Source organism: Aedes aegypti, chromosome 3, assembly GCF_002204515.2.
Source record: "Aedes aegypti strain LVP_AGWG chromosome 3, AaegL5.0 Primary Assembly, whole genome shotgun sequence".
NCBI lineage: Eukaryota > Metazoa > Arthropoda > Insecta > Diptera > Culicidae > Aedes > Aedes aegypti.
Genome location: NC_035109.1, coordinates 176,039,099 through 176,066,954, shown reverse-complemented (window position 1 = coordinate 176,066,954; position 27,856 = coordinate 176,039,099). Strand labels below are relative to the sequence as shown.

General features: G+C 39.8%; 2 protein-coding genes across 2 annotated transcripts in view; one reads left to right on the top strand and one right to left on the bottom strand.

Annotated features, from left to right (window-relative positions):
* Positions 1–316: 316 nt before the first annotated feature.
* Positions 317–8,594, bottom strand: LOC5571591 (galactosylgalactosylxylosylprotein 3-beta-glucuronosyltransferase I). Its single transcript, XM_001659744.2, has 3 exons — positions 8,090–8,594; positions 1,304–1,649; positions 317–1,010 (listed from the first exon to the last, which is right to left on the bottom strand). Exons 1-3 carry the CDS (start codon positions 8,329–8,331, stop codon positions 636–638), a joined length of 963 nt encoding a protein of 320 aa, XP_001659794.1. The 5' UTR covers positions 8,332–8,594; the 3' UTR covers positions 317–635.
* Positions 8,595–8,944: 350 nt separating this feature from the next.
* LOC5571587 (molybdenum cofactor synthesis protein cinnamon) overlaps positions 8,945–27,856 on the top strand; it is a 31,882-nt gene continuing 12,970 nt past the window's right edge. Inside the window, exon 1 of the mRNA XM_021848649.1 lies at positions 8,945–9,118. Within this exon, the coding sequence (XP_021704341.1) occupies positions 8,968–9,118 (151 nt within the window). The 5' untranslated portion in view covers positions 8,945–8,967. The remainder of the gene's footprint in view (positions 9,119–27,856) is intronic.

The following is a 27,856-nucleotide window of genomic DNA, read 5'->3' as shown; positions in this document are numbered from 1 at the left end:
CGGAAAAATTCTCACATTTTTAAACATTTAGCATCCATGGAATCCATCAAAAGGAAAATTTGATGTATCATCACTTGAATAAATTAATGGTATTTTTTAAATTTTCCTTCGTCTGAAACATAATGTTTTGTTACAATTTATTTTATTTTGTTATTATTCGGTCACTATTCGGCCTATTCGGCCGAATAACAGATTTCATTATTCGGCAGACCGAATATTCGGCAAAATCAAAATAATCGAGATATTCGGCCCGAATATTCGGCCGGCCGAATATTCGGTACATCTCTAGTCGTGATACTAAGTCTTTATATTAGACATGCAAAAGTTGTCGAATGGACATTTTTTTATCTTTCTGTAATTCTTGTTCACCTAATAATCGGTTTAGCGTTACGTAGAGTTCTTTGTCTGTAATATCATGTACAACTATGTCTACCAAATAATTTAATACTGCTTCGTAAATGAGCAACACACAAATTATACGGACAGGAAAAATTGCTTAGCAAAATTATACTAATAAAAATGATTCTTCGTAAGTTACGAGTGTTTCACAAGTATTATGTTGAACATTTTCATAAGCCACACTTGTTTTGAGTCAGTTCTGACAAAATCATTATTGGATTCGTCTTAGACTATGCTTACACCTCTAATCCGGTATCGGAGTGCTTCCCAGACTTTACAAGTTGCTTCTCGGCATCGAGTTTCGGTGCTTCTGTCCGCGTATGCCACACGAGGACTTCAGTGCACTTGTTTGCCAACGGCTGCATTTCGTGAACAATGGTTAGATGACGAAGGATTTCACTCTCCTGATAGCCACGTTCCACTTCGTAGCTGAACTGGGCTTGCGGATTGTCCAAAAGCAAATCAGAGCTAATGGCAAATCCAGCCATGTCCAGAGGAAATGGTCTCTCCGGACGCCAAGCACTGTTGAATCCAAGGACTATTTCGTCTCGGTTGAGGACGGGCTTTTCGACCATTAAACCCCCAACCAATCCAACCGGCCATACGCCAACCTAGAATAGATGAATATAGCTACATTATTCATCTGAATACAATTTACACACTATTCGGCATTTGAATCAAAATGTTCTTCCCTACTTTTACGTAAAAACAATACTAAAAAACTTAAAAAGAACATTTTTATCGGCATGCTCAACAGCTAACAATTAGTTTTTGCGAAGAAATTGAAATTTTCTCAAATATCCTAGTTTATGCCTATCAGATGCATTTGAAGCCAATGTTGGCCTTAAGCGATGGGAATATAAATCAAAACGGTATAGTGAATCTACTCTAGATTAGAACTTACCTTATTTCTCTCGATTTTTGAAATCTCTGCGAACAGTTCTGTACTGTAAGTGTTATCGTCATCCATAAAATAGACCACAGAATGTCGTTCCCGCCCTCCATTCTCAGTCATGTGCTGTCTCACCCATTCCAGGGCTTTGTTGCGTTGTTCCACACCACGTGGCTTAAGCCAGTTGGGATCTTTGCCTTGCAGTTTGAAATTTGTAGGTGTCTTGGCAGACAGTTGAACGCTTCGGTCTTGCAGGCCACTTCGCCTCAGGAGGTTCGTGACTAGGGTGGTTGTGTGCTCGGCATCCTCAACGATCACCCAAAATACATTCGGCACAAGGCGAATTACGTGTGATAACCTAAATGAGGAGGAGAATGAAATTAGCATTTATGCAGTGCTACGTCGTTTATCTCAATAGACACAACAGGGCTAATAGCGTCCGTAGTATTAGTATTATTTCAAACATTACATTAATTTCTTATATCTAGGAAAAACTGAATTAAGCATTTATTTAAATTTGGTAACAACAATTACATTCCGTGGGCTTCGTGGTCGAGCAATTAGTGTCGTCAGGCAGAAATCGCATCGTTTTATGGGGTGTGGGGTCGATTTCCGCTTCAGCCATTGAAACTTTTAGTCAGGAATGTGTCTCTGCAGTGCCACTGTCTAGTGTTAAGTTACAGTCTGTGCAGCTGAATGGCTGAAGACAATGTCCGTGTCTTTTAACATATTACATTCCATTTGCCTTTAGCAGTCCAGAATTTTCACAGGTAAGTTGAATTCACCTGTTTATAAGTGAAAAAAAAAAGCTTTCAATCAACTTAACCTAGCTTAACCTAAATATATAACGCATTTATCGTGGCAATAGAAGTTTGCAACGATTTTTGTCTAAAATTATCAATAATTTTATCCGACATTTGGAACAAACGTTTGTTTCAACGTTGGATATTCTATGTAACTCATTAGTACTATACCAAAGAGGGAGCTTCAAAATCATTACAAAATTTTATCTTGAATCCTCCTCAGAGTTTTCTTCCTGGTATTACAACAGCTTCTCTATTTTGGTATTGCGTACAACATGTCTCCTGAAAATCTGTTTGGCGGAGAAGCCTGTGTCATCCGCAAACAAAGAATGTTGACATCCCTGAGAAAAGTCAGATTTAAAATTATTGTATAATATTTGCCTTGATGAATACCAGCTTTTGCAAGAATTCTTTCAAATCTGAAGCTCTGATTATTAACCTGAAGTGTACGATTTGACGAATAACGTTGGATTATTCTAGCAATGTATGTTTTAAAATTTAAGTTTTCTAATTTTACAATCGAGCCTTTCAGGGGCTTTCTTTTTTTTTGATTTTTTTAATAATACAGTCGAAGCTCGTTATAACGACAACTTTTATAGCGACAAAAGCTCTCTATAGCGACATTTTTCGGTCCCATGAAAAATATTTCAATATTATATCTATTCTCTATAAAGACTTTTCTCTATTGCGACGGTCCCTTGCGATGTCGTTATAACGCGCTTCGACTGTAGTTCTCACTTCTTCCAAATCAGTTTACCAAGTATTTTAAAAAACGTTCACTTTATTGAGAATGAAATCATGAGTAACTTGATTTTCCATCGGACCAGTAAGTTCTAAATGAAAATTATGCGCGCTTTCAAACTGCATAGCAAGTTTTTGAGATTTTTCGCAATTAGTTAGTAATAATTTGTTTTCCTCTTTCAATGTCAGAATTGGTGTCTGAAGTTATTTCAAAATTTTGAATAATTTCCAAAAGGGCTTAGACTCTGATTCTTAAATGAGAAAATCGTTTTTTAATTTCTTTCTTCTTGTTATATTAGGGTATAAGCACCGGTTTTGGCCATACGCCAGTTGTAGCCATAGTGCATTATACACCGTTTCACATAGCCAATCAGCATAAAACTTTTTGTGTTCAGTAGATCACATTCACATAATAGAGCTACATTTATTTACTCGTCCGAATTGATTAAAAAAAAGAAAAACAATTATTTTCCTTATAATTTTAACTCTCATACATCTAAATGGGCAGGGTAATCCTAATTTGGCCACTCTCATAAGAAATCAATGTGATTGGCCAATTTAGGAACCGAAGTTATGTTTTTGGCCGAAACTGGTTCTGGTAGCCTTTATTGTCCAACGATATTTTCGAAGCGAAACGATGATTTTAGCTCAGTTTTGACATTTTACACACATAATATAGACTGAAAGCTTGCATTTGACATATTTGTAGTATAAATACGGTTCTCCCAAAATTTGTTATTGACATTTTCTCTTAGGCTGGCCAAAACCGATGCTTTTACCCTTCACTCTGAACCACTAAGTGGCCAATGTTTGACTATACACGTCAAGAATATTTTTATAGAATCCTAGAACCTATTGCAGCACCACAAAGTGACCAAACTTAATTTAGATAACCGGAGACATCCTTGATAAATTATATTTGAAATTGCAAACATTGACTAGGCGCACTCAGTCCCATCATATATTTGAATTTATTACTTATTCACGACTCAGTGCGCATCGGACCTTTGTGCTGTGCGTACACGAATTCTCTCTGCGCTTGGAAGTTTTCTTGAAAAATACCTAAAGAAATAAAACAGTGCTTTTCAGTGCTACAAAAACAGTACTTTTCAGTGCTAAAATTAAAAACGGTACTTTTCAGTGCTACTAAAACAGTACTTTTCAGTACTATTTTTTCTACTATTGATCCCTTTACGATCCTTATTTGGACCCGTGCCTTCGATTTTTCGTTGGACCCGTTGGCGAAAGCTAGCGTTCCTAATTCTTCTTGGACACCGTCTTTGGAAAAAACCTCTCGAAATTTGGAGGATTTAGGCAGTAGATCTTGAACTCCATCAATCAAGGTTTCCTTCCAAATCGCAAAGAAAGGAGACTGTCTCGTTTTGCCGGAAACTCTTAAAGATCATCTTGACGAGAAGAAGCACAATTTTTTTACTTATGACGACAAAACTGAACGTTTGTTCAAAGTTGTCTTGAAAGGTCTCTCAAGTGACTATAAGTCACCTAAAGAGTTCAAAAATGGAATAAATGACAACTACCGAAAAGCTAAACATTACATATAGTTTGCAATTGGATTAGATGGACAAATTGATGTGAAATTTTGCGGAAAAGTAACACGTCTTCTCAGTGAGAATCGAACTCACGACTCCATGATCCCTAGTTAGGGCGCGTTACCCCTACGCCATGAGAAGACTCATGAGCGCAGAAGTTAACCTGAATTCGATTTCAGCTCAATAATCACGTGGTCCTTTTTCGCAAAGTGCACCTCTTTTGGAAGAACTAGATGCCCATCCAAACACAACGCTTTCTATATATATCCAATCCTTAGCCCGAGAGCGCATTATTTTTAGGTATTGAAATAGCACACTACACTAGCCTGCAACTGCGCTGGCTGAGGTTTCTATTGTGTGGGCTTCCAATTGGTCGGATTAAATGATTTAATTGGATTTTCCCCAGTCCAAGTAATCATTATGGAAAAGAGAACCCAATCTGGCATTGTTCGGAAAGGGCTTTCTCAAGAATATTATTTAGTTCACTTTAACAAAAAAGAACTAAAATATTAAAGCTTTAGAAAAGGCAAAACTTATGTTCGATGTCCGTGTGACGTGGGAACATTTCCAGAAACCTAGAGGAAATAACCAGAACCTCAGTGTCGTCAGTGCCAAAAGTGGGGTCATGGTACAAAAAATTGTCGCATGGATGCTAAATGCATGATTTGCGGAGGTTCTTCTCACGCCAAGAACGTCTGTCCAGTGAAGGAAGATACCACCAAGTTTATATGTTCTAATAGCGGGGCCAATCATAAGTCAAATTTTTGGAATTGCCCTTCACGAAGGAGAGTTATTGAGGTTCGTGCCAGGCAGATGAAAGATAATATCCGTTACGATAACGGTCGTTTCCGGAATTTCCCTGGTAGAGTATCGAACAATACTCATTTTTCAGTTAACGATCGCTTGATTAGGAATCATACCCATCAGGAAGATCATAATCATGCTTATTCACAAACTAATTTTAATCCGTTCGAATCTTTCAATTTCGAATGTATCTACCCACGGAAAATCCTTTGCCGATATCGTAGCAGGTAATTTGAACTCCTCTCCTATTCGTTCTACTTGTTTCAAATCAAATGGAAAAAACCCTACCGCCACAGGTAACTCCTACTCCGCTTCTTCGTCTACTGAAAATTCTAATGGGAAATCATCAAATGTACCCACTTCAAGTGATATGTCTGCCTCTGATTTTAATTTTCTAACTGAACAATTGAATCTAATGATTGATGCAATGTTCAAAGCCACCACTATGACTGAAGCAGTCCAAGTAGGTGTAAAATTTACAAATCATATTGTTATTGGATTACCTTTTTTTAATAGATCCAAATAATAATTTAAATATTTTAAATTGGAATGCTCGTTCTTTGAATGGTAAAGAGGACGAGCTGTTTAATTTTCTTACAGCTAATAACGTGCATCTAGCAGTTATTACTGAAACGTATTTGAAACCTGGATCTAAACTCAAAAGAGATCCTAACTTTTTTGTTTATCGTAATGATAGACTTGATGGGGCATGTGGGGGAGCTGCAATCATCATTCATAGGAGTATAAAACATCAACTGTTTTCGTCATTTGAAACTAAAGTTTTTGAAACTTTAGGTGTTTCTGTTGAAACACAGTTTGGTAAATATACTTTCATAGCTGCCGAACTGCCCTTTCATACTCTGGACAGCAAGTTAATTTGCTCCAAACTGACTTGCGAAAATTGACTCGCAATAAGTCAAAATTCTTTGTCATTGGTGACTTTAATGCCAAACATCGGTCATGGAATAATTCTCAAAGTAATTCCAACGACAGAATTTTATTTGATGAGTGCTCTTCAGGATATTTCTCAATTCAATACCCTGATAGCCCTACATGTTTTTCCTCTTCTAGAAATCCATCTACGATTGACTTGGTCTTAACCGACTCTAGTCATCTTTGTAGCCAACTGATTACTCATGCTGATTTTGATTCTGATCATGTCCCTGTTACATTTCAAATATCCCAAGAAGCGATTCTCAATCCTATCAGCTCCACTTTCATTTATTTTCGAGCCGACTGGAATATATATGAAACGTATATTGACTCTAATCTTGATGTAAACATTTCATTACAAACTAAACTTGATATTGACAATGCTCTTGAAACTTTAACAAATTCCATTGTTGAAGCCAGGAGCATTGCAATTCCAAAATGTTTAGTAAAATTTGAATCCGTGCTTATAGACGATGTTTTAAACTCTTGATCCGCCTCAAAAACGTGAAGAGAAGGCAATTTCAACGCACTCGCGATCCTGCTATGAAAATTATTTGGCAGGATTTGCAGAAAGACATCAAGAAACGTTTTGCACAATTAAGAAACACAAATTTTGAAAATAAAATTTCTTAATTGGACCCTGGCTCTAAGCCCTTTAATTTAGGACTTACTAGTCCAATTGAAAATCAAGTTACTCAGGACTTCGAAAATATTCTCAATCAAGAGAACGTTTTCGAAAATACCTGTGAGACTGATTTGGAAGAAGTGAGAAGTATTATTAAAAAAATCAAAAATATGAAAGCTCCTGGCGATGATGGAATTTTATACATCCTCATCAAGAAACTTCCAGAAAGTAGCTTATCATTTTTAGTTGATATATTCAACAAATGTTTTCAATTAGCATATTTTCCTGACAAATGGAAAAATGCTAAGGTTGTTCCAATTTTAAAACCAGACAAAAATCCTGTAGAAGCTTCCAATCAGTTTGCTTTCCTCCATCAGTAAACTTTTTGAAAAGGTCATTTTGAACAGAATGCTGGTCCACATCAACGAAAATTCAATTTTTGCCAATGAACAGTTCGGATTCCGCCATGGACATTCGACCACTCATCAACTTTTACGTGTAACAAATTTAATCCATTCCAACAAATCTGAAGGCTATTCTACTGGTCTTGCTCTTCTAGACATAGAAAAAGCATTCGACAGTGTTTGGCATGAAGGTTTGATCGTAAAATTAAAAAGCTTAAATTTTCCAACATACATTGTTAGAATAATTCAAAATTATCTGTCAAATCGTACACTTCAGGTTAATTATCAGAACTCCAGGTCTGAAAGACTTCCTGTAAGAGCTGGTGTTCCCCAAGGCAGCATTTTGGGACCAATATTATACAATATGTTCACATCTGACTTACCTGAGTTACCTCAGGGATGTCAAAAATCCTTGTTTGCGGATGACACAGGCCTCTCCGCCAAAGGACGAAGCCTGCGTGTCATCTGTAGTCGATTGCTAAAAAGTTTAGATATTTTTTCTTCATACTTGCAGAAATGGAAGATTTCTCCTAATGCTTCCAAAACTCAACTAATAATATTCCCACATAAACCAAAAGCTCTTTATTTGAAACCTTCAAGTAGACATGTTGTCACGATGAGAGGGGTTCCAATAAATTGGTCAGATGAAGTTAAGTATCTAGGACTCATGCTAGATAAGAATTTTACTTTCAAAAATCACATTGAGGAGATTCAAGCCAAATGTAATAAATAGTATTTATGTTATAACAATTTATATAAATAAAATATATTTTCACAACCTTCAAGCTTGATTTATTCGTAATGTGTGAATTATTAGATAGGCCGTTTTGAAAAGTTACGTGTCTTGTCCATTCTATGATCTTTTCTGAAAGCGTTTTTTTATCTTATCACCGACTACAGCACCTATATCAGTACATTCACCTCCAACACATATTTACCTGGTCAGTTCCGCTTTTTGCACGGGTCTCGCATACGTTGGCGTGATGGCGTAAATGGTTGGTCCCTTCTGGTTCGGAATGAAGGCCTCCCGGTTCTCCTGGAAGGCTCGCCGATCCAGTTGCGTTTGATCGGTGGTGCTATCACAGCCTCGGTTCGAACTTAAGCTATAAATCAGCAGGAAGCCTAATATCACCAGCAAGGCGTAAAAGTGCTTCGTTTTTATGCGGATTTCTTGGTTCATTGTGGTGATATTCTTTTAGGTACTCTATCAGACAGCGATTTGAAATAATTCTTTCAATTATTTAACACAGTTTCGGAATATAATAATCTACGTGGACGGGCAGAAGCTGCACTGATGGTTTCTCACATCTTTTTACGGAAGCAGCCGCGAAGCGATTTTTTTCCCACGAGTGCAAAGTTTTACTACTGAAGCCGAACCACGAAGGCAAATTTTTGTTTACGTTCCCATTCATCGATCTGCAAGAGATGAATGAAAACGTCAAAACCGACCAGGAGAAGCGACCGCCAGGGTCGAATCTTCCGTTCGCATGATTAGTTCGGTGAAGTAAAACGGGAGTCACATTTTATCCTTGAAAAATAGAAATTCGTGATCTCTTTTGCTTAGAACCAATCGATATATTTTTTCAATTTTTCGTGTTTCTTGTTGTAATCAATAACATTTCACTCTACTTGATGTTATTATTTAACAAAAATAATAATACAATTCATCAGTTTCTGAGTCTTGCAAAACGTGGCAAAGGTGTGCGCCAGCCTCCAAGTTTGTAGATACTCCAAATTTATACCAGTCCATCCTGAAAAAAATGTACACAATCGTATAACAGTTTTTTCTTAAGAATTCTGCGTGACAGCTGCTGTGATGCCAGATTCAGTCAGTGTTCGTTTGTTATCAGAATCGATTACCATTTCTTATCAACAGGTTGTGTTGTACGACCGGTATCGTGTTTTTTTTCCACTATTTCCGTGCTATTACTGGTTATTTGCGTGTGAAATGTTCTCAGTCATCACAGGTGAGTGAAAACCACAAAATATTTAGCTCTATCACGTTCGTAATCATGCCGCAATTTTTAATCGCGAGTTTAGCTGCATCGACAAACAAAGTAATTCAAGGTCATGCCGATATCAGCTGTGGAGCATATCAGATTGTCGAAAACTTTTGCAAGTTGCCTTCCTCTGATAACGCAACTTTGAGAACTATTCATTCACTATTAAAAAAATCAATGAATGAGATATTATCGTTTATTTGCTTCCCAAGACATGTGTACCATGGAAAAAGGAAATATAGGTACTTTACATAATGGAAGTAGACAGAATGTGCAAATCACTAGCATTTGTCGTTACTTCGCGAATTATATCCGTTATGTGGTTACACATGAATGATTACCCAGATCAGCTAGATCATTGTCATCATCGAAACTTCAAAAGCAGTTTTTCTGTTCAAAACTTGGTTTTGTCGGTTGGAGAAAAGAATACAGTGAACACATTTTCCTGTAAATTTTCTTGATTTTGAATGAAAAAACTGCTTTTGAAAATTCCAAAATCAATGACGGAGCCTACCCCCTTATGTGATCAATTAGGGCGTCGTATATGATCAGCGAATAGATAGATAAGTTACGATAATTCAAAAATCATTTTAAACACTAGGAGTCCCGGGACAATAACATCTAAATGGATTTTCAGCTATATCTGAGTGATTGCTTAACCGATTTTCAAAATTCTTTCAAATATCTCATGTCCATATTCCCATGTTTTGTATGGTTGGTTGCTAGGGATGTTCAAATTTCCCCTAGAGCAATTAAAACCAATACATTTTTTTGTTGAGTGAAACTGCATGAGAATCATAAAAAAATTTATCGAAAAATCATCGAAAAATTTATTATTTTAAGTTTTCCATATACGAATGGTCGTAAATTACTAGAAAAAAAACACATGCATTTAAAAAAAATAGGTCCAGCATCCCCAAGGCAAATTTAGGCAGGTCACTTATTTCGACAGCTTAAACCTCTAGTAAAGTACTTCCCAAACTGTGCGCCGTAGCACTTTTCCAGGGGCGCCGCAAGTTTATTAATACTGAAATTAAAAATCAGACCTTAATCATAGAAAACTTTACAAATTGTCTAATCATTAATATTTTGTTATGTTTGTTGCTTGCCGAGGGCGAAAAGCCACTATGTATAATAAATGTATCTGAAGGCTGGCTCCAGAGGCACGAATTGTTTGAGTCGCGCCATCGAAGTACAGTGATTGAGACTGCTCATACTTTTTGTTTAGTTGCAAGTCCTTTCGAAAATCTGTTTTTTTTTGTGAATTTGTAAACAACAGATAATAGCTGACTTTCATAAACATCAGTTTTGGTAGTAAACAGGTATTTTTGAAAGCAAGCAAGAAGAGTTAATTCAAAATCCATCTTCTATAATGAATCCTCCAAAGTTTGAATTTAAAACTAGTGACCGACAAATCTAGCATCAAAATTTAAAACATTTCTTCAAATAACAGTCATCATCAGTTTCAATATAATGTTATCTTTGAATCAACATATTATTTTAATTTGAAACTAAAAATTTACTAAAAAAAATAAACAAACTAGTTTTAAGTTAAAACAAACCAGCTGTTTGTTAATATTAACTAAATCTTTAGTTTAAAACAACTATAATACTCGTTGGAAAATATAAAAATTTAAATTGAAAACAGTCAATGAAAAAAGCTTGTTTCAAACAAAACCATTAGCTTGAAACAACAAATATTAGGTTAAAAACAATTAAATCGCTAGTTTGAAATTCAACAAACAAAAATTGGTTGCCTTCAAACTAGGGTGTTTTTTCTCCATGTTGTAACGCGAAAGTAAAACATAAACATAAGTTTCACAAGTTCCCTATTTTGCAACTCATCATATCTTTTTATGAGATGATTTACAAATAAATTTGAATTTCGATAACAACCCGACATTGATTTCAAAGATAACTTCGAAAGCTATCATCGAATGGAATTTTTCGTTCCTAGTGATTCTCTTCAAGTTATTGTCTCGTTTAGAAACTTGTATAAATGAAGCATACAAAGATACAAACAAGCTTGTGCATAGGAAAGTTCTCGTCCTACAGTGTTTTGCGGTTTTTTGTTTCGGTGCGCCGCGTCATTCCAAAAAATTGCTAAGGGCGCCACGATCTTCAAAAGTTTGGGACTCACTGCGTCTAGTGCTTTGGATATGCATGCTAGAGGTTTGGTATCTTCGACAGAATATTTTGCAATAAGTTGCACTACGTTTTAATTGCTTTGGTTTTGGTCTAGATAACTTGCAACTGATCTAGATCAGTTTTATCTTTTGATATTATATTACCGTCTTTGTTAAAAACTTTCTTTTGCAATGTTGGTCAATGAGACATTTTTGACATTTTTTTTTGATATAAATTTTCTTGTACAAGCGCACAATTGTATAATTGTGCGCCTTTAAAACAAGTTACAAAGTGACGATATGTAATTTTTGACATAAATTTTATTGAACAAGAACAGTACCTATGTTTGAGCAGAAAGAGCAGAGAGCAGAATCTCTAGATCTGACTGAAAATTATTTTACTTAAGAAAATCACAAAAAAAAACTATTATTTTAGAACTTGTTTGCCAGTAAATCAGAGTTGAAATCTATGAAATATAGTTTTTTCAGCATTAAATTTTTAGTTGAAATCCAGTGAACATGTTAAGAATAAAATAGGCATTTTTAATTATATTCAAAATATTAATAACTAAATATACTAACAAACCCCTTATTTTTCATGTAAATATAAATTTCAAATTCAATAAAATAAAAACAGAAAAAAACAAATTCTAGCTTTTTTAACCCTCTCTACCATGGTAGCTTCAGAGCTCCATTGATTTTCAACGAACTTGAGACAAACCATGCCAGATGAACACTATGCAATAGTTACTAGAATATATTCTGTACTCATAAAATTAATCCAAAAGTCAGCTAACTGTTTCAATAGTAAGACTTTTGATAAACAATCAATTTACTATTGAAAAACAACTGATCGAGCAAATGGTAGGGATTGTGGGCTCGATTTATCCATACGGCAAAGAAAAGTATACATTTAGATCACATATAAGAGGGGGGTCTGTAGCCTTGAGGTTACGCTTTCGCTTCATAAGCGGAAGGTCATGGGTTCGATACCCAGCCCCTCCACAAAAAACCCGTCCAGCCACCAGAAGACGCCTCACGGAGGACCGTGCTTTGGGGAGCACATCCATCCTCCGTCAGTATCAGATGGTGACTGAGACAAACTGACCCTCTCCGCAGGCAGCTAGCCTCAAATGACTCAGGAACACGGCAAAACGAACCACCGCAAGAGTAATGGACTATGGCTTATGGAAATCGATTGGACCAACAGCAGAGCTCTCTCCTACCTGCTCGGTGTGAGAGTAAAAGAGTAGGAGAGAGAGTGAAAGTAGATGTAAATACTCGCTCCCAAAACGAGAATTCGTCCGCTGTGGTGTGCTGTTGTCGTCATGATTATGGTTTCCGAAAGCAATGTCAAACCCGTTCATGGTTTCAAAACATTCGGAACAAAATATTTATTTTCACCGCTTAAGTGAAGTAATGCATGAAATTGAATGAGATCCAATGGTAGAAAACTCATTTCTCTATCCAATGGTGTTTTTAGTGGCAACGGAGAATGTTCCGAAACGTGTTTTATTCAAGCGCAAGAATCGCGCAGGCGAAAGTTCCAATGAAACTAACCTCACATATCCTGGTTTTCCAACCTCAAACTAGTGCTCCTACCAGCCGGACCTCAATTTTTATGAAAGTAGTGCAATAATACAAAAAACAAACGTATGTAGAACATAGAGAATGGATATTCCTACCTTTTCCACCTAACTGTTTCACTGTGAACACTGTGCGTCTTATATCAGAAAAATAAAACATTTCTCGCGTAACTTTTCAAAACGGCCTATCTAACAATTCACACATTTCGAGTAAATCGAGCTTGAAGGTGAATTTTTCTCCACTGTGTTGCTTGTAGAGGGAAGCAGTGTAATAGATTTCAACGTATGAAATGAAATTTTGTCAATTTATTTGGAAATTACACTGAAACCTATAAAAACATCAGATAGGACGTTTTGACCAAAAATATGTACATACGATAAATCACATAGGTCGTTCTGTTTCAACAATTGTTACATTGGACATTCATTTCGGTCATTTTGTTTCAGTTATAGTAACATCGGACATTTTGATATGAGCACACAACAAGCATGTTTTATTTCATTTTGTATCCACGTGCGTTGAACTGCTTCAACATTCAAGTTGAACTGCTCATTTTGTTGCGGTGTGATAATCGCAGGCACCAGCTGTGCTTTGTTTTGATTCATTTGAAGAAGGGACGAATGACCTTCGGGTTAAAAGTCTCCCACGAACAACAACAATTTGATTCATTCAATGCCACGCCGTCACTTTTTCCCCTCCGTCTATGTGTCCTATGTAACAACAAAAGGAGGGGAAAGGTTGAGCTGTATTTGGGACTTTTTGCTCTCAATATTCCCCTTGTTTCAATGCTGGTTTCGCCCACACTTGTTCGTGTGTGAGTTATCCACTGCACGACGGGTGGTGACGACTGTGTTGCATTCGGCACCAGCCGTCGGCGCAAACAAGAAATAGCGGTGGGAAATGATGACGATGACGGCGCCGTCAACACAATCGAACAATGCCAAACAAATACATACAGCTTCTCCGCTCTTCGGTGAATGATTGCTCTGCAAATATATGTGCGCAAGTCGCGCATGCACGTTGCTCGTGTTGCTGCCGTGAAGCATATGTATATGCTTCATCGACCATGGATCTGAATCGGATTGATACAATAAGATCATGATGCTGAATATCATTTCCCTACATGCACTCAATACGTTGATAACATGAAAAGAGAACTGGCAGCTGAGCGAATGCTGATCCAATCCAGCGTAAGCCTAAAACATGATTTGGCAAAAAGACCAAAATACAGTTTTGTGTACCTCGTTCTCTTTTTGTTATTTGAGCGTATTCAATATTGCGAGGCAAAGCGACTCTGAAAATATCGACATTTTGTTGCGGTGTGCTAATCGGAGACACCAGCTGTGCTTTGTTTGGCAGCGTCCATAAACGACGTAGCATTTTTTGGCCAATTTTTGACACCCCCCTCCCCCATCGTAGCCTATTTTCTCATACCTAATACATGGTTCTTAGCTAAATCGTAAACTCCCCCCTCCCCCTAAAATGCTACGTCATTTATGGACGGTCCCTTTTGATTCATTCAATCCCACGACGTCACTTCTTCCCCTCCGTCTATGTGTCCTATGTAACAACAGAAGGAGGGAAAACGTTGAGCTGTATGTAGGACATTTTGCTCTCTCACTGATTCTCCCACAATTTTCACCCCGTTTTTATGACGGTTTCGCCCACATCATCATGTGTGAGTATCCCACTGCATGACGTGGTGGTGGTGACGGCTGTGTTGCAATCAGCATCAGCCGTCGGTTGAAACAAGAAATTGCGGTGGGGAATGATGACGATGACGACGCCGTCCATCTTGTTGTAGGAACTCGAGAAAGGAGCCCACGCCTAACAAATACATACAGCTTCTCCTCTCTTCGGTGATTGATCGCTCTGCAAATATGTGTGAGCAAGTTGCGCATGTACTCTGCTCGTGTTGCTGCCGGGAAGCATATTTATATGCTTGATCGACCATGCATCTGAATCAAATTGATACAATGACATCATGATGCCCAATCTTGTGCTCAATATCATTCCCCTATATGCACGCAATGCGCTAATAATATGAAAAGAGAAGTTGCAGCTGATCCAATCCAGCGAAACGGTAAAACATGGTTTGGCAAAAAGACCAAAATACAGTTTTGTGTAACTCATTCTCTTTTTGTCACTTGAGCGTTTTCAATTTTGCGAGGCAGTGCGACTCTGAAAATATCGACTGAAATGATTGAGAAGCAGTTATTATGGCATTCTATACATCTAAGTAGTGTCTCAGACACGCTTCTACAAATCATTCTATCTTCTAAACAAGCTTTATTCAGGAATGTCCAATGTAAAATTAGAATCGTGTTTATTCATAAATGTAACATAGGACATGTGGTTGGTTCTCTGATCAAAGGTCCAATGTAACAATTGATTAAAAGCGATGCAGTTTTGAACATTGGTCATTTTGTTAAGCTTTTAATAGAATAATTTGTTGTTAATATATCAGAACGAGTGTTCTAGTGTGCTGCTAAGTGGTGCAACGCAAATGATTTGCAATGATAATCTCGATTTGTTTACATTTGTTACTTAGGACGTTTTGAAAAGTTACGCGAGATTTTTCCCCACAGCGGCATGTGATGGATGCGTGAAAAATCAAATCTCTCATCATCTGACTAGTTGCGCTACCAAAGTATAGATGGCTGTACCAGCCGAATAATTAGCCCTCGTTACGTTTCACACTCGAGGTCAGCCGTCTGTTCTGCTACACTGCTGTACCACGAATGACGCTCGTGTTCGGCAGCATCTTTGCCGTACCCGAGTAAACCCACGCACACACGGTTTCGTTATGCATGCACCAATACATTCTTCTTTCAAGCTGTCATTCCTGATACCCGTCACTGAAAGCGTACGTAGTTCAACTTGACCGTTGGCGACTCGATGAAACCATACATCGTTACACTCCTCCCATATTTTGGATTCATAATGTATCTTAAGATCCATATTACAAGTGTTACAAACATTTTATTGGTATCCTCTCAAACTGTTACATTAACTAAATTACAAAATCGTTAAACCTAACCGGTCGTCTGCTAATTCGTTTTGAGGAACTGTTATCTTTCCCCTGATCTTCAGTGGAGGTCATCGAGCGATCCGTAATACTAAGATGTGTATTAGAAGACCTGTTCTCATCGAAAAGTGCTGAGCCTGCTGTCAACAATTTCTTGAGGTGGGAGCTGTTGCGTCGATACACCTTACCTGTTCGATTTGAGCGTACAGTGATTTCGTTCCCTTTGACGTCAATTGTTTCAAATTCCTCATCCCCGAAGTTTGGTTCATACGATCCAGACTTGAAGTTCTTCATCAACACTACATCTCCTCTCCCCAAATTATGCGCCTTGGCTTGTCGGGATGTATCTGCTCGTAGTTTATGCTGCTCCTTCTGACTCATGTCTCTGTCTCTGGAAGATTCCCAGTTCAAATTTGGTGGTTGGTGAATGGACGGGATTCGGTTCCGTATCTCACGACCAAACATCATTTGACCTGGAGACACTCCTGTAGCCTCTTGAGGTGTTGAATGGTACAGCGTCAAATATTCATAGAGATCAGCCTTCCAATCTGTTCCCTGAATAATGCTGATTTTGATTCGTTTCCCAATATTCCGCATCTGTCTTTCTACTGCCCCATTTTGTTCCGGCCAATATGGAGTACAAAGGTTGAGGTGTATGCCGTAGCTTAAACAAAAGTTCCGAAACTCAATCGCTCTAAACTGTGGCCCGTTATCTGATGTAATTGACCGGGGAATGCCAAAAGCACTAAACATCCTCAGGAGAGTTCCGATAACCCTTTGTGTCGTTGCCGGTTTCATTGGTTCTACTTGAACAAACCTGCATGTGTAGCAAACAACAACCAATAATGACATCTCCCCCGGGAGTCCTTCTTTAAAATCGATGGCCAGATCTTGCCACGGCATAGTTGGTATCCGACGAGTCATGGGATTAGGCTTATCCGGTAGCGCAGTCATCTTACATGGCTTACAGTTGCGAATAATTGTATCAACCAGTTTATCCATGAATGGGAACCAAACCTTGGATCTAAGCAGTGCTTTCATAGATATTCCTCCCTGATGTCCTAGGTGTGCCAGGTTGACTATCTTTTCTCTCAACGCAGTGGGAATGACAATCCTGTCTCCTCTTAATATCAATTCCCCGTACAGTGTTAAATCATCCTTGAATCAGTATTGCCCCCAAACCGTATGGGCTGGCGTCTGTCACTAACACCGTTTCGTCATTAGGGTCAAAGAAACCGAGGCAACCTGCGCTTGCAATCATGCCCTTCACCGCATCCAACTCTTGACTGTGTTTATCCTTCCAAATGAACAAGGTACCCTTATTCAAAAGGGATCTCATATTGAAAGTGTGGGCCGACAAATTAGGAATAAACTTCCCAACGAAATTTATGAGACCTAACAAAGATCTCAATTCGGAAACGGAGGACGGTGGTTGCAAATCCAAAATAGCCTTAACTTTTCCGTCTGTCGGACGAATACCTTCAACGGACACAATATGACCCAGAAACTCTACGCTAGGTACTCCAAAGACCGATTTCTCTTTGTTAATCTTCATGTTGAATTTCTCAATTCGGCGAAGAACTTCACGCAAAGTTTTGTCGTGTTCTTCGACTGTCTCTCCATAAATTAGGAAATCATCCATGTAAACTATCAGTCCTTTGATACCCCTGAACAAGTTTTCCATTTCTCGTTGGAAAAGTTCTGGGGCAGATTTGATCCCGAACATCAACCTGCAGAATCTGTATACCCCGCTCGTGGCCACAAATGTAGTGATATGCCTACTGTTGCTATCAAGCTCAAAGTGATAGTAAGCGGCCTCGAGATCGATCTTGGACAATTTAGCAACCTAATTGAAATAAAAAAGACCATGACGTATGTTTTCTACGAACTAAAACATTCTTATTTATTAGCATACCTTTTTAATTCCGGACATTGCATCGTCGATATTAGGCATCGGGTAGTTTTCACGTTTCACCGCTTTGTTGGCAGCCCGCATGTCTACGCACAGTCTGATTCTACCATCCGATTTTCTAACGGGAACCAGTGGCGAAACCCAAGTTATCGGTCCTTCCGCTCGTTAGATGATGTTTTTGTCCAGCAAATCTTGAATTGTTTTCTCCACATCCGCCTCCATTGACATGGGAAAACGTCGAACTGCTTGCACAACTGGTGAGACCGAATCATCAACTTGGATGGGCAGCTTTACATCCGGTATTTTCGGGAATTCTTCATGACACTGAACCTCCACATTTGAACGATCTCTAGCAGAAATACTGTTCACATGATAGCCGATTTTCAAAATCCCCAATGCAAAAGCAGTTCCTTTGCTTAACAAGCTGACTTGGCCATGTGGAGCAACCATAACATGAGACCAAATTCCTGTCTCGTCACCCGGAATTTTGATCTCCGTTTCGAATACTGCGTTGAAGAAGATATCACGATCGGATGCAAAAGCTTTGAAGGTCTTCTCATTGGTTTGAGGCTCCCGTTCGTTCATAATTTGCGCTCCCTGATCCTTTAGACGTTTGTAAGTCTTGGCATCGATGATGTTGGCTGGAGACCCCGAATCGATGATCATCTTTATGAGAACTCCACCGACATCCATCTCAAGTACTTCAGTCATCTCCTCCGACTTCACGAAAAACACTCCCTTGTCCGTTTCGTTACTGTTCTCAACGATCGCGTGAATCCGTTTGGCTCCTACCTGTCGTCTGTTCGCATGTTCGTCGTGTTTTCGTTTCCGGCAACATATTTTAAAGTGGCCTTTTGTGTGGCAACCGTAACATACCACATTCTTTGCTGGGCACTTCTCGATATCTCTTGCCAAATGACCTGGTCTGTTGCAATTGTAGCACTTCCTGTTATTGTCTGCCGACCTTGCACTGAATGATACTTTGCCAACGACTTTCTGGATTAGGTCACTTTCTCCGTGAGACGTGGACGGTCTCTCATACTCTCTCGTTTGTTTTTGAACTTCTTCCAAAGTCTTACCCAGTGATATCATATCGTCCACGTCGGAAAAAATGCAACGGTTAGCTTGTTCCCGCAATCGATACACAAACTCTTCAAAGGGTTCTTGATTGTTTTGCCGCATTGACCTCAAAATATGTCGTTCGAATCTTTTCTTCAACTGTGGAGCAAAGTATTCATCGAGGGAGAGAATCGCTGATTCGTATTTCAATACGATCACTTCTTCCAAAACTTCTTCATTTTCATCGACCGTTTTCTGAACCTCCCATCTTGCAACCTTGTCGTAATATGTCTGAAGATCAATGCTTCCCAGAACTAACAAAAGGTTGAACTTCTCTTCGTCCTGTTCCACTTTGTTTGCATTTAAAAACCGTTCCAGAGCTCTCTTCCACTTGATCCAGTCGTTTCTGGGGTCTGCACCTATCTTGAAAGGTGGCATCGCCGACGCATCTATAACCAAAAACAAAACAAACAATATGCCTCCCTTAGTTTCTTTCCACTTGAATTTTAAGCATCTTATGTTTCCATCCATTGCAATGAACTTTCGTCTTTCAAATTTCTTCTATTTATGTTTTATAAACATCACCTTGCTACGTCCACTGTAATCCAAAAATTGAGTTTCCACTCCGATCCACAATAACATGTCCACTCAACTGATCATCATCACTCCAGAATTTGTGTCCATCGATCAACAAATGCAATAAACTCAGTCAGTTCGACACAATGTACACGAGCACGTAGCATTTTCTGCCGATTTCCCCAAAATATTCACAGTAAGTTTCCTTCGCACTAAGCGTTCCTCCGCACTGAGCTTTCTTCGCACTAAGCGTTTCTTCGCACTAAGCGTTCCTTCGCACTAAGCGTTCCTTCGCACTAAGCGTTCCTTCGCACTAAGCGTTCCTTCGCACTAAGCGTTCCTTCGCACTAAGCGTTACTTCACACTAAGCGTTACTTCGGACTAAGCATTACTTCGCACTAAGCGTCCACCAGCACGAAGCTTGGCACAAAATGGCCTTTCCAACGAGGTACACTTTTCTTCGTACGCAGCGTTCCTTTGTACCTCTAGTCACGGAGACAATCTTGCACCCAAAAAACAAATGATGAATTCTCCACTCTGTCTTTCTGCTGTTTAACACACACAAAGTGATATTTTTTTTCTTCCATAAAATCCAGATAGATGTTCAAAATGCTGATTATCTCACTGCCGCCATTTTCTCCTTTTAATTTTCACTGTTGGTTTCTTTTCCTTTGTTCGCCATCTTGTTTTTTCGCTCTAACCACGCCGTAAGCATTCAGGGTAGAAAAATTCCAATTCGGACATTTTTGGTAATTTCACATTTTATCCATAGTATTCCTCCCGTTTTTCACCAATTTTGCAACTCAGAAGATCGAAACTTACCTATTTTTACCGTCGTCGCCATTGTACCAGCCGAATAATTAGCCCTCGTTACGTTTCACACTCGAGGTCAGCCGTCTGTTCTGCTACACTGCTGTACCACGAATGACGCTCGTGTTCGGCAGCATCTTTGCCGTACCCGAGTAAACCCACGCACACACGGTTTCGTTATGCATGCACCAATACATTCTTCTTTCAAGCTGTCATTCCTGATACCCGTCACTGAAAGCGTACGTAGTTCAACTTGACCGTTGGCGACTCGATGAAACCATACATCGTTACAATGGCTAACTGAAGAAATAGGAGGCCGTGAGCGATCGGCCAAACCGTAGGTGGCCATGAAATGATGAGGCATCCGATCGTGTCAGAAACTTCAGTCATTCCACAACAAGCCTTCAAGCAGACAAGACATGTTTCTTAAGCAATAGTTCAATAAAGCTATTTTAATTTAACTCAGAGCTTACATATTATCTGCCCATCCGAAGAGAACCTCCTTTAGGTTATGGGCCCCTCAATGAAAGAAGGTTCCGGTATCCCGCAGCTGACTGGTCCAAATTATGAAAATTGGAAGTTCCGAGTCAAGCTTTACCTGGATGCGGCGGAAGTATCTTCAGTGTTGAAGGCGGAAGCTCCAGCTACAGACCATGCGACAAGACCGAAGTGGGATCAGCTGGACAGAAAGGCAAAATCGCTGCTCGTCGGCTTCCTGTCGGATGAATGTCTGGAAGTAGTCCGTGAAAAGGACACCGCTTGGTCCATGTGGAAGGCCCTTGAGGAGACATTTGCGAAGCGATCCGTGACCAGCCAAACCCTTTTGAGGAAGCAGCTGGCAAGATTACGTATGACGGAGGGATTTCCTATGCGGAATCATTTCCTGGCCTTCGATGATCTTGTTCGCCAACTGAAGTCTGCAGGTGCCAAGCTGGAGGAGAGTGACTTGGTGTCACAATTATTCTTGACCCTACCGGATAGCTTCGACCCGTTGGTGACCGCACTTGAAAATCTGGACGATGCGAATTTGACCCTGGAAACAGTGAAGCAGCGGCTGCTCGCTGAAGAGTCGAAGCGAATTGATCGTCAAGATTACGCAAGTGATGACAAAGGTGCAGCATTCGTCGGAGGGAAGAAGAATGAAAGAAAGAAAGTTATCCGTGAATTTACTGGAAGATGCCACCGGTGTAAGAAGACCGGCCATATGAAGAAGGACTGTCCCTGGAAGAAGTCCGATGGAAACGCTCGGTATGCGGCCGATAATGGAAAGGCAGTCGCTTTTATGGGAAGATCTTATGAGTCGAAGACGTCCAGTGGCGGTAAAATCCTATTCTGTGTGGACTCAGGGTGCAGTGACCACCTTGTGCATGATGCAAGCTATCTGAAGTCGTCACGGAAGTTGAAGGAACCGTTTGTCGTAGAAGTTGCGAAGGAAGGCGTGTCCTTGGTTGGTAAGTCTACCGGAGAGCTGACAGGATTTTCAAACAAGAACGTGGAATTCCATATGAAGAACGTTATATTCATTCCGGATTTGCGGGAAAATTTACTTTCTGTAAAGAAGCTTTCTCAAGCCGGAATCGATGTCCTGTTTACTGGTCGAGGAGGTATCGAGCGTGCGGAATTCAAGCGTAACGGTGAAGTCATTGGCGTGGCATACTTGAGAGGTAATCTGTATCAGCTAGAGCTGGAAGTCGGATACGTCGGTAAAGCTAACATCACCACGGCGGAGGCAAGTCGATTGTGGCATCGTCGATTGGGACATGCTAGTCAACAGGCCATGGAAACCGTCGCGAAGCATGAAGTGGCGACCGGTTTTACGAACAAGGTGGACCGCATAGGCTTCTGTGATACGTGTGTGATGGGCAAGCAATGCCGTGAGCCGTTTGACGGAGTTCGTGAGAGAGCCACTCGTCCGTTGGAGCGAATTCACTCAGACGTGTGTGGGCCGATAGATCCACCGGCCTGGGACGGATCAAGATTTTTAGTTTCCTTCATCGATGATTGGACCCATTTTGCAATGATTTATCCTATCAAGCGCAAGAGTGAAGTCTTCAGTTGCTTCAAGCAGTATGAAGCTTTGGTTACCGTCCACTGGGAAACGAAGATCAGCAAGCTTACGGTGGATCAAGTCGCGAATATTTTTCAAATGAGCAGAAGCGATACTATCAGAAGAGAGGCATCCAAGTGCAGCCAACAGTGGCGTACTCTCCGCAGCAAAACGGAGTTGCTGAACGCTTTAATCGAACCCTAGTTGAGAAGGTAAGGTCAATGTTAATTGATTCCCAGATGTCTAAGCGGATGTGGGCAGAAGCGGCCATGGCGGCAACATACATCCTAAATCGGAGTCCCACGGCGGCGCTCGATGGAAAAGTTACCCCAGTGGAAATGTGGACGAAAACAAAGCCGGACCTGAGCAAGCTTCGAATTTTCGATTGCAAGGCCATGATGTGGGTCCCGAACCAGCTGAGGAAAAAACTAGATCCGAAGAGCCGTGAAGCAATTATGATTGGCTATGCGCCAAATGGTTATCGCTTGTGGGACAGGTCGTCAAGAAAGGTCATTATTGCAAGAGATGTAAAATTTGATGAAGACAGTTTTCCGCTTGCCTGCAACGTTGCTGAAGCAAAACAGCCGCTGGTGATTCGTACGTTCTATGAGCCAGAGGGGGAGCCCTTGGATACCACAAGAGCAGTTGAAGAGGCAAACGATTCAAACAGCGAATATGGAGAAGCTGATTCGGATGAACAAATGTCCGATACATCAAATCCTGGGGCGCTCCCTTCGCAAGAAAGACGTGAAGACTGTTTAGAGTCAACCACGAGGCGCAGCGAACGGGAGCGCAAGCTCCCAGGTAAGCTATTAGATTTTTTCACTGGATTTAGAGCATCCACTGCTTCTGTGATTTCCGCATCTTCAGATCCACCATCCACGTACAAGGAAATCGAGCATCGTGAGGATCGTGACGCCTGGTTGGCAGCGATTAACGATGAGCTACAATCTATGGAGGCCAACAACGTATGGAAGTTTGTCCCGTGTCCGGTCGGAGTGAAGCTCCTGCAATCCAAATGGGTGTTCTGCGTGAAGGAGGATGCGGATGGAAACGTTGTTCGTCATAAAGCGAGACTGGTCGTTAAGGGATTTCTCCAGAAGCCGGGAATGGCCAAGCTGACGACAATCCGAGTGGTTCTGGCAGTTGCTTTGCAGAAGGGGTATTACATTCATCAAATGGATGTGAAAACGGCTTTCCTACACGGGGAACTGAAAGAGAACATTTTCATGGCGGTCCCTGATGGCGTGCAAGCAGCACCTGGTACGGTGTGCCAGCTCCGGAAATCATTGTATGGGTTAAAGCAGAGCCCGCGATGCTGGAACGAGAAGCTTAATGAAGTTTTGTTGAAGCTCGGTTTCAAGAGGTTGCAACACGACTATTGTGTGTACACCCGGATCGACGAGAGGGGGAGTGACGTAATTTACGTGATCCTGTATGTCGACGACCTGCTGATCGTTGGAGCGAAGCTAAATACAATTGAGGACGTAAAGAAAAAGTTATCCCAGCATTTCAAAATGACTGACTGCGGCGAAGCGAAGCATTTCCTAGGAATGAAGATTTCTTATGATAGGAAGCAAGGACGAATAGAGCTGTCACAAGAGGCCGCTACGTCAGAATTAACAGAAGCACCATATCGAGAATTACTGGGGAGTTTAATGTACATTATGATGGCTACTCGACCGGACATATGCTTCCCAGTAGGATACCTTGGACGTTTTCAGCAGCGACCTGATGCTTCACACTGGACAGCTTTGAAGAGGGTGGTGCGGTTCCTGAAAGGCACCATGCAGACGTCCCTGAAGTTCTCACGCAATGAACAAATGGAACCCTTGGTTGGATATACCGAAGCCGATTGGGCAACTGACCAACAGGACAGAAAATCGGTGAGTGGTTTTCTATTTCAGATATTCGGGAACACTGTTTGTTGGTCAAGTAAGAAGCAGACGGCGGTAGCGACATCATCCAGTGAGGCCGAGTATGTGGCACTAGGTTCTGGCGTGACAGAAGCTATATGGCTGGCTGGACTGCTTGACGACCTTGGCATTCGAGACACAATACCGGTGACAATTTATGAAGATAATCGTGGGTGCATAGGAATGGCCAAGAACTTGGAGAGCAAGCGTGCGAAGCACATTGATATCAAGCACCATTTTATAAGGGACCATGTAGCAGCCGGTATCGTCAAGGTGGAGCCAATCGGGACTGAGAACCAACTCGCTGATATTTTCACAAAGTCGTTGGATGTCGGACGTTTCCAGAAACTGTGTCGAAGTATCGGACTCCACGATTGAGAGGGGGTGAAGAAATAGGAGGCCGTGAGCGATCGGCCAAACCGTAGGTGGCCATGAAATGATGAGGCATCCGATCGTGTCAGAAACTTCAGTCATTCCACAACAAGCCTTCAAGCAGATAAGACATGTTTCTTAAGCAATAGTTCAATAAAGCTATTTTAATTTAACTCAGAGCTTACATATTATCTGCCCATCCGAAGAGAACCTCCTTTACTAACAGTATGTTGCGTTTTGCGATTGGAAGCGTATAGATAAGTTGAAAATAGATCTGTATCGGTAAAGAAGCTACAGATCAACTGATTCAACAGAGTGCCTTAAAAAAAATAGATCACATATTTATTTACAATTAAAAACCAATCACAAATTAGACGTCTAACTTATTCTACGTTGTGGTGTAGTATGCGCTATTGTTGTAGCAGACAAGGGAGCTCTGCGCCAGTCATATATTTGGGAGACGGCGGCGGTTTGTCCAAACAACAACCTTTTTTTAACTAATTTCGACAAATTTAGACCTTGAAAAATCCGAATTTCCTTTAATTAAAAAAAGTTCGAAACGTTTTATTTTTAAACGTTTTTCAGTTTAGGTGAAGTTGCATCGAAGCCAAATCTCAAATTTTCAAGAGCACAAATCTAGAAAACTAAACAGCCGTTCAAGCTGAAAACTTAATCGATTGGTCACACGCTGGTTTTCATCTTGAACGGCTGTTCAGTTCTCTAGATTTGTGCTCTAGAAAATTTGAGGTTTGGCTTCGATGCATCTTCACCTTAAATCCAAAATTTATGGCGAAGACATGTAATTTATATTTTATGCTAAGATGTCCTTTACCTTAGAGATTGCTTTGAATGTTGATTTTCAAGCAATAGGTTCAAAAACATGGTTTTCTTGTAATGTTATTAAGTAAAATCAGTAATAAAATAAATCTCTTCCTGTTTTAGCGTATTAATTTGTCCTCTACAATCAATCTTATGTCGAACAAAATACATTTCATAGCAATGAATTTCGTTCTACAGGCAAACAGCTTAGCTTAGCTTAGCTTAGCTTAGACTGACTACACATATCAATGGTTGCTATTCCGTGATTGACTAAAGTCAGCGAAGATGCACAAAGAATCAACTAGAAGTTCGGCTGGGATTGGCCATAATCTTCTTCAGTGTGCATAATTCAGTGCCTCTATTTATACATGGTCAATAACGGCGCCGGCCACGTCCTTGCAGTCAGGTGGGATTGAGGGACGGAATGTTAGTGTGTAACCTTTGCTATTTGGAGACCGTGTTTTCCTCTGCATCTCCACAAAGGTTACTGGGAGGGATGGTTGTTATGGGGAGGATCGTTGGGTCACAGGATTCACTTTGATAAGCGATTAGACCATGATAAACGATTATTTGTTAACATGCTTAGGAATATAATATATTAAATTGACATGGAAAATTTCCAAATCGGAGTAAATAATGTCGTTACTTGAAGTGACGAACCATTCAAAAGTTGTTGAACAAATAGCCATACGCAATATTCCTACAGCTGTTAGGACGAAAGCATGTGTAACAATATTTTACTCAAAATGATAAAATAAGTCGAATGGCTGGACCATCACATAATATTCTTATGCCGACACTTACAGTGGCGAACCATTCAAAGTGTTTTGAATAAAATGAACGCTTTGCAAGTCTATACTTCTAGCACAGATAAACAGACCGAACCATTCAAAGCTTTTTTTTTATAAAAATAAAGGTAAAAGGCAAGGGATTCTGCATATAAAAAAATGAATTAGAGATTATGCCGACACTTACAGTGACGAACCATTCATAGTTTGTTGAATAATCATATTTATGTCCCACCGTTGTAACGCTTAAATGTGCGGTCGTACAAATTTTATAGATTTAAAAAAAAAGAAGCATGAAACGAGCTCACCAATTGATCCTTCATCCTTGATTGAGCAGCCACAATTTTCAGCTTTATTTGAAGCAAACATACTAACTGAGAAACGCGAATCTTTTTTTTTTTTTTTTTCGCACTCGCGCCACGCGGACCGAAAACAATTGGTCTTGATTCCATCGCTCGCCCTGCAAGAGCATGCTATGGAATCGAAAGACCACACACTACTAACGCGAATCTCTTTTCGCACTCGCGCCACGCGGACCGAAAACAATTGGTCTTGATTCCATCGCTCGCCCTGCAAGAGCATGCCATGGGATCGGAAGATCACACACTACTCTGAATTTCGTTCTACAGGCAAACAGGTTAAAAACAAGGTTTTTCATACTTTTTGAAGTAAAACAAATTTTGAGAGTTTCAATAAATACTATTTCTACTCAAACATGTTAAATGGTTTTCTTCAATTAAAATGTATATAAAAACAAGAACATCAAATTTGGATTTACAGGCAAATAGTTGTAGAAAATAGGGGTTTGCTTAGTTTTTTTCTCTAATTGAATTTTTGATTGCAATCAAAAATAATAAAAGTTTTATCCTGGACATGTACACTTGACTTCGTTAAGGTGAAGATGAATCATAGCCAAGCCTCAAATTTCCAAGAGCACAAATCTGGAGAACCGAACACCTGTTTGAGCTGAAAACTTAATCGTTTGATCACTATCAGCGAGTGACCAATCGATTAAGTTTTCAGCTTAAACGGATGTTTGGTTTTCCAGATCCGTGTTCTTGAAAATTTGAGGTTTGGCTTTGATTCATCTTTACCGTAACTAAGTTGCGTATATGTAGTTGATCTAAATTATTTTTCATGCCAATCTGATTCAAAACCATTTTTTGTGTTTTTTTTAAGTAAAAGAAGTTTTGAGTGTAATCTAACATTTATATCTTCACTCAAACATACGCACTGTTTATGCACAATCAAATTTATGTAGAGATAATATATGTCATCGCTTTGAAACTCGATTTTTATGCAAATAGTTGTAATTAAATGAGTATTTTCGTAGTTTATTTTAAGCAGAAGATATTTTGAGTGTATTAATAGTTATTTATGCAACAAGTTGCAAAATTATGATTTTTTTTCAGCACGAGTCGTACAGGCCGAGTTGGACAAATATTACGATTCGTGCTGAAAAAATCGAGATTTGCAACGAGTTACTTACAACATTTTTTGCATCAACGGAAGATGCCGTCGAAGCTCGATTTTTGGAGACATTTCAAGAAAATCCATATCCATGGGCATCCATGCGTTGCAGCAACTCCGTATTTCTCAATCAGGTAGACTGTGCAATGACTGTCACAATTTTTCACACTTTCATTGCTGATTCTACTTTGAAAG

What these genes read in the sequence shown, in the direction of transcription:
- LOC5571591 (XM_001659744.2), bottom strand. Translation starts at nt 8,331, where the DNA reads ATGAACCAAGAAATCCGCATAAAAACGAAGCACTTTTACGCCTTGCTG. An exon ending in CAAAAAGCGGAACTGACCAG is followed by an intron (nt 1,650 to 8,089) that starts GTAAATATGTGT and finishes CTCCTCATTTAG; the next exon opens with GTTATCACACGTAATTCGCC. An exon ending in CAAAAATCGAGAGAAATAAG is followed by an intron (nt 1,011 to 1,303) that starts GTAAGTTCTAAT and finishes CATCTATTCTAG; the next exon opens with GTTGGCGTATGGCCGGTTGG.